Source organism: Myotis brandtii, unplaced genomic scaffold (genome assembly GCF_000412655.1).
Source record: "Myotis brandtii unplaced genomic scaffold, ASM41265v1 scaffold131, whole genome shotgun sequence".
NCBI lineage: Eukaryota > Metazoa > Chordata > Mammalia > Chiroptera > Vespertilionidae > Myotis > Myotis brandtii.
The window spans coordinates 1,993,641-2,007,498 of NW_005354632.1; the positions used below are offsets into that span (position 1 = coordinate 1,993,641).

The window sequence follows — 13,858 nt, forward strand, 5'->3', positions numbered from 1 at the left end:
CAGCCCTGATCGCTGCCAGGCCTAGGGACCCTACCCATGCACGAATTTCTTGCACCGGGCCTCTAGTAAAAAGATAGACAGGACTTGATTCCAATTCTTAAAGAAACTTTCAAAGGGAGAAGGAAGGTTGCTAATGTCACACTTATCATAATTTGCTAGGGTCACTCTGACCTTGGTCTAGTTTAGTGGTTGGCAAACTGCGGCTCTCGAGCCACATGCGGCTCTTTGGCCCCTTGAGTGTGGCTCTTCCACAAAATACCAACTTCTGCGCATGGGCCACGAAGTTTCAATTGCACTGTACGTGCTCGCCCGCATGTGGTATTTTGTGGAAGAGCCACACTCAAAGGGCCAAAGAGCCGCATGTGGCTCGTGAGCTGCAGTTTGCTGACCACTGGTCTAGTTCTTTCTTACACAGACCAGGTGGTGGAAGTGTATATGTCCCACATCTTTGAAAAGTTGGGCATCATAAGGGAAGAAGGCACATATACTTTCCTTGTCATCTTGCCCAGAAGAGCTATGAGGTCAAGACAAGAAGCTCTGGAATGTGTGCCCTCCAGTGTTTAATTTTTTAAAGTGGGCAGGGAATAGAACCCATATCTTCTCTGATATACCTTCTCTTATTAAAGTTATCATTTACTTTTAAAAATTGAGATATAATTCACATACCATAAAACTCCACTTTTAAAAATGTACAGTTCATTGGTTGTTAGTGTATTTACAAGAGTGTGCTACTATCACCACTTAATTTCAGAACATTTCATTACCCCAAAACAGTGGTCTGCAAACTGTGTCTTGCGAGCCACATGTGGCTCTTTGGCCCCTTGAGTGTGGCTCTTCCACAAAATACCACGTGCGGGCGCGCACATACAGTGCAATTGAAACTTTGTGGCCCATGTGCAGAAGTCGGTATTTTGTGGAAGAGCCACACTCAAGGGGCCAAAGAGCCGCATGTGGCTCGCGAGCCGCAGTTTGCTGACCACTGCCCCGAAAGAAACTCTGTACCCATTAGCAGCCACTCTCCAAACTGTTTTTCATGTAGCTGTGCCATTTTACATTCTCAGCAGCATTGTGTGAGGATTTGTTTCTCCACGTTCTTGCCAATACTTGTTATTGTCACTTGTGTTTAAAAGGAATTAGAGGTGTTACACAAAAGCCCAGCCACAGTAAGACATAGTTAACTATATGAACCAAAAATAGAAAGGGAAACAACGTATTATCTCTAGAACCACTTTTTCTCCTGTCCTATAGTTTCCATGGTATAGTAAAAGGAAACATGGGAAGCTATACAGGAAGCAGATGGGGTAGCATTAACTATGTAACAGCAGAAAATAAATGCAAGGGCAATTTTGGATATTTGGTAGAATCTTTAGGTTTTCTATATAATATCATGTCATCTGCAAATAGTGACAGTTTTACTTCTTCCTATCCAAATTAGATGCCTTTTCTTTCTTTTTCTTTCTTAATTGCTCTTGCTAGGACTTCCAATACTATGTTGAATAAAAGTGGCAAGAGTGGTCATCCTTGTCTTTTTCCTGATCTTAAAGGAAAAGCTTTCAGCTTTTCACTGTTAAGTATGATGTAGCTCTGGACTTATAATTTATGTCCTTTATTATGTTGAGGTATGTTTTCTCTATACCCACTTTGTTGATAGTTTTTTTTTCATTAATGGATGTTGAATCTATTTACTTTTAGAAGAGTCCTCCCTTGCCTCTGATATGTTTTGAGCTGCTTTATTCTGATTAGTTTTCTGTCAATCCAATTCTACCTTGGTTTTTGTATGTATAGTTTCTTTCACAGTTTCTGCTTCAATGCCATGTTTTTCTGTTTTATAGTCATGAAAATCAGTGTGGTTTTTGAGAGGAAAGGACAGCAAGTAATAAATATATGTGTTCAGTTTTCAAAAAGTGATCTTGCCTCTAGCAGGAGAGAAGATTAAAAGGGACAAGTGTGGATACAAACAGACGAGCAAGAAGGGTAGCAATTATTTAAGAGTAATTTGATGATCTTTTATATGGAATACTATAAACTTTTACTTATGGTAATTTTCATAATTAAATAGTATATGTTTACTATTTCTTACATATGTATTTTCTCATTTCATCATCACAGTTCTCAGTATAGATAAATATTTTAAAGATAGGAAATTGATGTTCAATTGGAAATCAGGCCAAAGTCGGTGCCGAGGCCTCTATCTTTAATCTACAGCCTGTCGACTGCCCCTCTTTGTGTGTGTAATGAGGGACCTTATATCTCAGGCTAAGGGCTTTCTGTTGAGTATAGACAATTGAGAGCTTTAAAGTGAGGTATTGACATTAAATTTCTATTTAGGTGAATGGTTTTGGGGGAGCTATGTTTGTTGAAATGAAGGGAGGAAGACGGGACAAGGATGTTGGAAAACAGGGTCCTGCATCAGTTTTGAGTAAAGGCAGACATGTCAGTGTGTCAGCCCTGTTTTCATAGCAGAACATAAAGAGCTTAGTGGGTCGCTGGGTCTGTCCTGACCTGCCAGGTGTTTGTTGCATATTATTATGGCTTTATTCACATCAACTTTATACTGTGTGGAGCCTCAGGGAGCCTAAGGAAGCAATAGTTAAGCCGACTTAGATGTAGGCTAATCTATTTATTAGGAAACTGATATTAATTAAATGAATAACATCTCTGTTTAATCAAAGCAAATTTATCTTTTTTGTTTTTCTCTTTAGTTGGAAGATGCTGGTTCAAGTAGTTTAGATAATCTACTAAGTAGATACATCTCAGGCAGCCACCTACCCCCACAGCCTACAAGTACCATGAATCCCTCTCCAGGTCCCTCTGCCCTATCTCCAGGATCATCAGGTAAAACCAACTGAGGTACTGCCTCATTTCTTTAACACCTTAACAAAAATTGTCTCTCAGTATATGCATTTGGGTTCTTCAGAAAATAGAATCAATAGGAGATTTGTGCGCGGGTGGGAAGGGAAAGAGAGAGAGATGTTAAGGAATAGCTCATGTGATTGTTAGGGCTGGCAAGTCCGAAGTCTGCAGGTTGGTTGCCATGCTGGAGACCCAGAGAAGAGTTGATGTTGCATCCTTGAGTGTAGAGGCAAAATTCTTTCTTCCTCTGGTGATCTCAGTCTTTTTTTTTTTTTTCAGTTGATCAGCAGCCTAGCCAGGTTCTCTAGCCAGGTTCTAGCCAGGATCTCCAGCCAGGTTGATCTCAGTCTTTTAAGGTTTTCAACTCATTGGATGAGGCCCAAACACATTATGGAAGTTGATCTTTTTTACTCTAAATCTACTGATTTAGGTGTTAATCACATCTTAAAATACCTTCATAATAACATTTAGACTGGTATTTGGACAAACAACTGGTATTATATTCTAGCCAAGGTGACGCACCAAAGTAACAACCTCATAACATATATGTTTTTTCTGACTGCTATATTTTTCTTCAAATACTTTAGGCATTCTTCAACTAACTGAAGTAGTAGGAGTTTCTATCGTAGTGCACACTGTTCAGAACTCCAGTGTGCCCCTCTCCCCGGCTTTATTCATGTTCATTGCTGGACCTGTAGTTCCATTTACTTTCCATGTCTTATATTTTATGATATAGATCATCAGTTGAAGAATTCTTTGGTTTCAACCCAACTTCAAAACACTTGGTAAAATAATGAAAAGTGGAAAAATTGTTTTAAAAAAAGAGTTGAGGAAAGGCAAGTGAATTTTCAAATGGTAATTTTAAAACAAAAACTTAAATTTATTGGAAACTGTTAAAAAGTGACCAATCAAGTCCATGAGATGTACCTCTCTTCCGAAACCCAGGTGTTTATTGACTTTACCAAGAGTGAATGATTGAAGCAGCTCCCCCCAGATTTATGGTGCAGAGTGGTTATGGGATATATTTTTCTGGTATAAATTAGATGTTATTTTTTTCTTACTAAAACAGATTACCTCATTATTTCTAGAGAAAGAATAGTTCAAATTTAAATGTGGGTTTTGCATGAGATGCATCATTAATAGATTTTTTGAGTCATATAATTTTTGAGGTTTAATATAATTATTCTAGAACTCTGAAAAAAAATAAATAATAGGAATATAAGTAGTATATTTATCAGATAACGTAGGGAAAGACGGCAAATAGCTTTCTCTTGGTCAGTTTTCATTGATCGGATCGTGTTGCTGTGAGGCTCGGGGATGGTGCTTATCTGAGAGAAACTGGTTGAGGTCTGCCAATGATTACAAATGCCATACCTGACTTCAGGGCTACGCTGGGTCTGATTTTCAGGAAATTAAAAAAAAATGTGTTGATTTTAGATAGAGGAAGGGAGGGAGGAACAGAGGAAGAGATTGATTTGTTGTCCTACTTATCATACCCACAACCTTGGTTTATCAGTCAGTGCTCTAACCAACTGAGCTATCTGGCCAGGGCAGCGAAATTGTATTATGATCATCTTGGAATCTGTAACTAGTAGGTAGAATTCTGAATATTCATACCTGCATTAATATTCATTTTGACTTATTTGCAGGTTTATCCAATTCTCACACCCCTGTGAGACCCCCTAGTACGTCTAGTACTGGCAGCAGAGGCAGGTGAGTATTACATTATTAATAGGTACAATTTTTTATTAAGAATTATTTCAAATATATACTTTAAAAAATGAATATTAAGTGAACTCTTATATACTTACAATCTAGCTTCAACAATCACCAAGTTATGGCCAATCTTTATTCTTCTGTTCATTCCCTCTTGGTCTGGATTATTTTGGAACAAATCTCAGATATCCTATTTACTTGTGACTATTTCAGAATATATCACTTAAAATATGAGGATTTAAAAATTTTATAACCACAGAACTATTATCACACCTAGAAAAAAATGTAATGGATAATTCTTTAATATTACTAGAGATACAGTTAAATGTTCAGATTTCTCCATAAATATCTTTTAAAATTTCCCATAAATACCTTTACATTGCCATCAATATATATGTTGAAGTCAGAATCAATGTATGTGAGGAGGTGTATTGTTTTTCCTATAGCATTCCATCCATTTTGTCATTTAAATACACTGCCTACTGTTTTTTCTCTATATTGTATTTAGATCAGGAGGTTTGATTGGATTCAGGTTTGATTTGGGGGAAAGGGTAGTGGTGCTGTGTATTCCCGTAAGGGTCACATAATGTCTGGTCGGGTTTTATTTGTTTGTTTTGTGAAAGTGATCATTAATGATCATTGCCTAACTTTTTTTTTTTACTGGTTGAAAAATGATGCATTTGAATTATTGTATTATTCCTTCTTTGTTTATTATTTTAAACAATTCTGTAAAGAGACACTTTCTGCCATCAACTATTTGGTTATGGGAAAAGCTGAGTGAATAGATTCGTTCTCTCTATTTACCTATTGAGTTGATTTCCCAGCACCCTTCAACAGTGACCAATGGTTTTATTATTTTTAACTTTATGAACTCATATACTTAAATATATTTTATATGATCCAAACCATTGTAGATGTTATTTTATTGATGCTTAAAGTTTTTTTATCTTTGTCCTGTCAGAGCTTTTTAAAGTCCCCCTTTTTGGGGGGTATAACCCCAGCATCCTCTGAAGGCTTCCTTGTTTGTTGTTATAAAATGATTGTCCAGGTTCATCTTGTACATCACCTGCTTCAGAACCGGAATCAGCCATTTCTCTAAGAAATCTGGTCATGTTAGTGAGAAATGGTGCTTGGAGACAGTCTTCTAGGTACTAGGGATACTCATTACTACTGAATTATTCATTGTTTTTTATGCCTTTTTGGTGGACAGAACTAAGAAAATGGGGGTGGTGGGAGAGAGTGTGTTTTAAGATAAAATACAATAATGTTGACTTTTACTCTTTAGTTTAAATAATTTAGTATAATATAATGCAAGGAAGATTTACGTTATAGGATTCTTTTGTATGCATGTGTGCACATGCATTTTGAAGATTGGTCCTTACAAACACTTGCTTGACTTTTTAATTATACTTTAATAATCAGTACTTTTAGAAGAAAAGAATAAATTGAGTGAAAAAAAAGGTGTTCATTCTTAGAAGTAATACAGTCTTACCAGTTATTCACATCTCTTGCCAGTGGTTTTGCTTTGTGTTCTAGATAGAACTGATTAGTCTTGTATCATTACATTGATTTCAAATAAGGACATTCTAGGTTGTTTACTATTTGTTTTCCTCTTTTCCCAATTCCCTGCCCATAAAAACTAAACTAGCAATTCCTTTGAGAAGGCTTCATGAACCACGGTTGATGTTATTTTCTTCAGATGTTTGGGGGTAGAGAAGAATTGAAATTACTTTTATAGAGAGAAGGGAAAATGATTGTTTACTAGACTTCTTACCTGGTGTATTGTAAGTGCCTCAGAACATAACATGTGTTTTTAAGATCTTCTGAAAGTTTGATTTACATTTTTAAGAATTGGAAGCTAAGTTTATACCACACTCCTCTTAACAATATTATGAAGTATCTTATCTTAAAATTAATAAATTGTTGCTTTCACATTAATGAACATTATTTTTATACACATCACACAGTCAAACATATGTGGCCTTTCTTGTTTTTTTATTAGCTGTGGGTCATCAGGAAGAACTGCTGAGAAGACAAGTCTTAGTTTCAAGTCTGATCAAGTGAAGGTCAAGCAAGAACCTGGGACTGAAGATGAAATATGTAGCTTTTCAGGAGCCGTGAAGCAAGAGAAGACAGAGGACGGCAGGAGGAGTGCCTGCATGGTAAAGCCCACTGGGGTCTGCCGGGGATTCTTCCCTCTCCCAGTGTGTTAGACTGAATAGTGCTTTATGAAGTATCTTATCTTAAAATTAATAAATTGTCTGTTGCTTTCACATTAATGAACATTATTTTTATACACATCACACAGTCAAACATATGTGGCCTTTCTTGTTTTTTTATTAGCTGTGGGTCATCAGGAAGAACTGCTGAGAAGACAAGTCTTAGTTTCAAGTCTGATCAAGTGAAGGTCAAGCAAGAACCTGGGACTGAAGATGAAATATGTAGCTTTTCAGGAGCCGTGAAGCAAGAGAAGACAGAGGACGGCAGGAGGAGTGCCTGCATGGTAAAGCCCACTGGGGTCTGCCGGGGATTCTTCCCTCTCCCAGTGTGTTAGACTGAATAGTGCTTCCGTGAACATGTACTTATGCTTGCATTTCTATGCCTATGCCTGGTACTAGCCAATTATCTCTTTTTCTAACTCAGTGTCTCGAAATGTTAGCTGTAACTAATCAGAAAAGAATCATACTAAAGATTCATTTAAAATTATCTTTTCGTTTTTAATTGGTCATATTTTTTGCCATGATTTTAAGTCAGGTTCTGTCTTATTCTGAACTTTTTAATCATCTCAGGCCACAAATGACCCTTGGCTATTTGCCTGGACCTGTACATTCAGAATTAAGGCTGCTGACATGAAAGAAGTTAACAATCAAAGAGTTTTGTGATGGGGAAAGATTGCCTTTAGCTTATGAATTATTACCCATTTTAGAGTTCCCAGATGGGACACTTTATAGAATTTATAATATAGGATAAAAGAAGGCACAAGTCTCTTTGTTTAGAAATTTCTATCTTGGTTTTTTTCCTTCCTGCCTGGGCTTCTGTGTGGTTGGCACATAGAAATTTTAGCTCGAGCTATATATTGAATGCACTGTATGTAGGTTTAGAGAGCAGCACATTTAGCCATGGGTTTGGAGCAGTATCACCTCTTCATCCAGAACTTAATCTGGAAAGTACCTCCAAAACAGGTTAAAAGATTTTTTTTTATATTGTCATAATCTTCCTACATTTGTAGAATAAGTGGGCAGAAGAATGCTCCTCAAAAGCTATGCAGTAGATTCTTGAGTGAAAAATAACACACCAACGTCAACTCTCTTTAGGAAAAGTATAACCCTATGCTCACTTCCCAGTCAGTGTGCTTAGCTGTTAAATTAATTTCCTTACTATCTGAGTGAACCAATATTTCGGAGACTGCTCCCTAAAATCACAAATTAACATGCCTAAATAAATTTGGGGTTAATTTCATTCCTTTATGTCACTAATATGATTTCCAAAGTAATTTTAAGTTAGGTCAGTATATCTGTATACATGTTAACATAAGGTTACACACACACACAGCTAACAATAATGGATTAAATGATTCTTCAAGAGGTTGTCCTTGTTTTGTTTTAGTTGAGCAGTCCTGAGAGTAGTTTGACACCACCTCTCTCAACCAACCTGCATCTAGAGAGTGAGTTGGATGCATTACCAGGAGTGGAAAACCATGTGAAAACCGAGCCTACAGATACGAATGAGAGCTGCAAACAGTCTGGGCTCAGCAGCCTTGTTAATGGAAAGTCTTCAATTCGAAGCCTCATGCACAGGTCGGCAAGGATGGGAGGAGATGGCAACAGCAAAGATGATGACCCAAATGAAGATTGGTGTGCTGTCTGCCAAAATGGAGGGGATCTCTTGTGCTGTGAAAAATGTCCAAAGGTCTTTCATCTAACTTGTCATGTTCCAACACTTCTTAGCTTTCCAAGGTACCAGTGAAATAATTGATTTTTTGATGATGTTTACTTTTATAAACAAACAAACCCACCAGAAAGTTAGGGCCTTCTTAACCATTGCATATATAGTAAAACGGGCCTGTTGTTCCTTTGGTATTACCTTCTAGAGAAACTAATAGTTGAACAATAAACTGTCCAAGATGTAAGTGCTGCCGCATTAATGATAAAGTGTAGATTATTTCCTGGCCTTCAGTTTATATTTAATGTAAACAAATTAGATAAAACTCTTAATTATAAGGGGCAAGGGCAGATTTCCTCTTCAAGTTAATTTTTTAAATCTATTGCCATCATTAAAAAAAAAAAACATGTTTTTATTAATTTGAGAGGGAGAGAGAAACATCAATCAGCTACCTCCTGACGCCCCCTACTGAGGATCGAGCCTGCATCCCAGGCATGTGCCCTGACTGGGGATCGAACCAGTGACCTCTTGGTGCATGGGATGATGCTCAATTCACTGAGCCAAATCAGCCGGGCTATTGCCATAAATTTTAATAGGTTCTACAATTATTTTATTTCTGAATGCTATTTAGTTTTATGACAACTATATTAAATTTTACCCAAACTTTTTTAATGTCTGAAAGCTCTCAGAAGACATTTTAAAGAAAAAAACTCCTTGTAAAAACACCTTCAGTGTTGTGAATTTTTTTAGAAACAGCTTTCTCTTGACCACTGGAAGTAGTTAATTGGTTCTGCCTGCCTGAAGCACTGTGTGCAGACTTCTCAGGCTTTTCTTTGGATCTAGGTGAAATGTCTTTTAGTCATTAACTTTGAATAGACAATTACTGAATTACTTATTTAAAAGTAAATAATTTGGGGATAAAATTAAGAGCATTGTCCTTGGACCCCATGTTGGCTAAATCTAGTTTCAAGTAATAAAACAGCTGTCATTGAGCACCCAAGGCAAGCTGCGAGGCCAGTTAATGCAATGGAATAGATGTGCTGGGCGGGTTACAAAGTAGTCTAGCTATAACTCTGTAGGGAACTAATTAACTTGATTACTTTGGGCTGCTCACAGATTTTTAGGGATCGTCTACATCTACAAGTGGTAGTTGGTTTTAGAAGAGCTCTTTTTCTTCTTTAACATTTTATGTTCACACAGTTTCAACTTCAGTTGATTTCAGAGATCATAAGTTGAGTCATACTTCTTTCTGTCTTTCCTCTTCCCCAACCCTTACCCTGGGTTTCTTTTAAAGGAAAGTAAACCGGTGTTCTTGGGGAAACTCACCTTTCCTGTCTATACATAACAAGCTTACATGTCCTCTCAGATTTCTGAGAAACAGTGATTATAGTTGAATGTGAAAAATTCAACCTTTTGGCTTAGAACACTGGTGGATATAAAAAACTGTCAGAATATTTTTCTGAAGAATTGTATTCTTACCTAAATCTTAGGAGGCATAGTCATTTGCCAGAGATGCCATAAGGGCCTTCTTTTTCTTTACTCTTTTAGAAAAGTATTGGCGTTTTGGTCTTGAAATTAAGGCTTTTCATATTTTTCTTGTCTTTGAATAGTAACATCTGCTGGAACATTAGAATTTTGCCGCTGAATGCCTTCTCTCAAAGGCAGAGGCTTCGGGAGGAATCGAAGCTGTTGGCACACAGCAGTACAGTCTTGAGATGTAGACTTTGTGCATGTGTGTAAGGGATGAGGAGAGTGAATATGCGTGACTCATTGGAGTTTATGGTTTGATAGACTGAGCAGATTTGAAAGCTAAGGTGTATATGTGCATGTGCTTGTAATTGTAAGGGTGTGTGTGTATATGTGTGTGTTCATATGCGTGTGTGTATGCATGTGAGTCTAGGCTTTTGACTGGCTATGAACAAATAGTTGTTTTATTTTTGGCATGTTTAATACATGCCAAAACAGCACAGGACACCTGAGGAATTCCATGTCCTGTACTCTTTTCTTGTTTGTTAATACGGGATCATTGTGATTACTGGTATCTGAGAATTGGTCTTAACGCTGCATACTGCTCATCAGCTTTGTACTATGAGAAGACCTATTGAATGCCAAGATACTGGTTTTATATTGCTTTCCAGAAGGTAATCAATTGAAGAGTGACTGGGAAAATTTGGGGAAAGTTTTATCATACAATTTCACTTTATGAAAAAAAAAATAGAAACGAGAGAAAACAAACAAATTAGAGTCTTAACCTCTAGGGAATTAGCTTCCCTAGAGTGGGTTTTGTTGTCATTATATGGACTGATTGTCTGTTTTCCTCTTTAGTGGGGACTGGATATGCACATTTTGCAGAGATATTGGGAAACCAGAAGTTGAATATGATTGCGACAATTTGCAACATAGTAAGAAGGGGAAAACTGCACAGGGATTAAGCCCTGTGGACCAAAGGGTAAGTGTGAAATCAGTTGATGTACTATTAGGGATTCTGTAGTTGTCTGGCTCTACATTTTTTAAGTGTGATATACATGTAACCTGATACACTTTCATTTTTTAATCTTTCCATCTGATGATATATTGATGACTTCTGAAATCTTTATCTCTAGCCCTCAGCTTTAGACTCTTATATCCAGTTTTCTCATACTGACCATGCCTCAAACAAAATCTTCATTTTTAATTCTCTTCTTCAAAAAGCAGAAGCAATAAATAAGCAAATAACAACATAAAAACTGTACTTCTCCCCCAGTATATTACCATTATCTCTGTTGCTCAAGCCAGAAATCTGAGAGAAATAAAAGAATCAGGAGTGACTTTATAATACTATGTTCTTACTTCCCCTAATGATTACTTTATGAGCTAGCCATCATAGCCTGTCATCTGCACTACTGTAATAGTCTCTTCACTGGACTCCCTGGTTCTACTCCTGCCCCCTTACAGTCCATTTTCTGTACTGTTCATAACGTTCTTTTTAAAAATGTAAACAGGGCTATCACTCCCTTGCTTAACATCCTTGAACAGCTTCTCATTGTATTAAAAATGGAATCAAAATCCTCTTCCTCACGTCAGTCGGATTTCTGCTCATGTAGTCCATAGTCTGATCTTCATAGAAAAATACCTTTCACATAGTTCTGTGGTTAATTATGTTTGGCTCTAATCTGATGTATATACCTCACAAAATCCCCCCTCCACTATCTATGAAGAGAAGGTATGTGTTTAGAATGTACAAACTTAAAAGAAATTTAAGCAAATGAAAACTAAAGGTAAAATGCATTTCAGTTTATTTCTGATTTTTTAAAAATATTCTAGAGTTGGGTTGAGATAGTTTTTATTTAATTTTGAACCTGAGTGGAATAATTTCAAGAAAGGAATTAAAAACATGTCTGGCCTGCCACAGGGGATTACAACACGAGTAGCAACAGCAATAATTTATAGATTATTAGGTAATCTATAAATTATTGTACAAAATGCTATATGTTGCTTTTCTGACTCCTTACATGTGTATAAATAGTTGCATTAATAGTAGATAAATTACCTTTGTTATCAGATAAGAACAAAAGCACTCTGTCTTTGATAAGTGCATTTAAAGTAGAACAGAAGATAGTTTCAAAACTAAACGGGAAACGAAGCGGTTTTCTTTGGGTGTATGTTTAGTTGGAGAGCTAGTAGTAGTAATACTATATAATAAACGGGTAATGTGCAAATCGATTGAACGGCTGAATGACCGGTCACTATGACATGATGCGCACTGACCACCAGGGGGCAGACGCTCAATACAAGAGCTGCCCCCTGGTGGTCAGTGCACTTCCACAGGGGGAGTGTCACTCAGCCAGAAGCCCAGAAGCCTGGCTCACAGCTGGTGAGCTCAGTGGTGGCGGGAGCCTCTCCCGCCTCCACCTCACACTAAGGATTACGGTTTAGGCCCGCTCCCTTCGAGGGCTCCCGACGGCGAGAGGGCGCAGGCCGGGCTGAGGGACCTCCCCGAGTGCACGAATCTTCTGCACTGGACCTCTAGTACTTTATAATGATAAACTCCTTATTCTCAAGAAGATCTTATTAGGCAAAAAAAACTTAAGGGTTTTCTTATCTTTTTTTTTTTTTTTTGGCCAGAAATGTGAACGTCTTCTGCTTTACCTCTATTGTCATGAGTTAAGTATTGAATTCCAGGAGCCAGTTCCTGCTTCGGTGAGTTGTTTTCCTTAGTACCACCCTGGTGAAGACTCCTCTGTTAAAACTCCAGCTTCTTGAAGACTCTCCTCAACCTCTCCAAGGCTCAAGTTTTCTTTTCTAATATTATTTCTTCCCTCATTGGGTTCTTTCAAGGGATATATAGTCTATGGTAACCTGTGTAAATGTTTTAGCATCATACCTAGTAGCATTTTAAATATTTCTTATCAGAAATTTTAGTAGGGCCAAGTGGATATGAGGTCCACTAGTTAAAATTGGAGTTTGTTTTTAAAGATTTTGTTGCTCTGATGGAAACGTAGTGAATTTAATTTCCATGTCCTCTGTTACCTTTAAGGTAAGGGGTAATAGGTATAATGGAATAACCTTGAACCTAGGAGTCAGAAGGCAACTTCTCTCAGTTCTGCCATTAGCCATCCTTATAACTGGGAAAATTACATATATTCTTGCCTTTACTCTTTAAACTGTGCAGTGGGAGTATTGGACTAAATTATTTCTAATATTCTAGTTCTACGATTCTAGGTTCTGTAGGCTGGGGAGAAAACAATCTATGTATTTGAATAAACGTGTAAAATTTAATCTTTTATACTGGCTCTGCCTTTATAAACCCTCTTTTATGAAAAGTCAAGATTAAGAAAAGATTGGGAAAATTTTGCAAGTCATATTCTTTGTTTAACTTAAAGGGGACTTTAGTAAGGAATAAACATTGCCTCCGAAGTCCCATAGCAAAAGGAATATAAGAGGTGCTTAGAGCATCATAAATGGTCTGAGACTATGCTATACATCTTTTATTTGTTAGCCAACATTTGTTGAATTAAGATGTTACTGAATACCAGATGTGCTATACAATATTGAATAGTAGACTTGTGTAGTGAATAGCTTCAGAAATGAATTTTACAGCACAGAAGGTCTAGACCAGCAGTTCTCAACCTGTGGGTCGCGACCCCTTTGGGGGTCGAATGACCCTTTCACAGGGGTCTCCTAAGACCATCGGAAAACACGTATATAATTACATATTGTTTTTGTGATTAATCACTATGCTTTAATTATGTTCAATTTGTAACAATGAAAATACATCCTGCATATCAGATATTTACATTACGATTCATAACAGTAGCAAAATTACAGTTATGAAGTAGCAACAAAAATAAGTTTATGGTTGGGGGTCACCACAACATGAGGAACTGTATTAAAGGGTCGCGGCATGAGGAAGGTTGAGAACCACTGC

General features: G+C 37.2%; 1 protein-coding gene across 1 annotated transcript in view; it reads left to right on the top strand.

The window, feature by feature from the left end:
* The window catches only part of TRIM33 (tripartite motif containing 33), a 40,860-nt gene that overhangs the window by 23,778 nt on the left and 3,224 nt on the right, over positions 1–13,858 (top strand). Inside the window, exons 11-16 of the mRNA XM_014534663.1 lie at positions 2,703–2,835; positions 4,503–4,566; positions 6,572–6,731; positions 8,176–8,525; positions 10,777–10,900; positions 12,556–12,630. Of these exons, the coding sequence (XP_014390149.1) occupies positions 2,703–2,835; positions 4,503–4,566; positions 6,572–6,731; positions 8,176–8,525; positions 10,777–10,900; positions 12,556–12,630 (906 nt within the window). The remainder of the gene's footprint in view (positions 1–2,702; positions 2,836–4,502; positions 4,567–6,571; positions 6,732–8,175; positions 8,526–10,776; positions 10,901–12,555; positions 12,631–13,858) is intronic.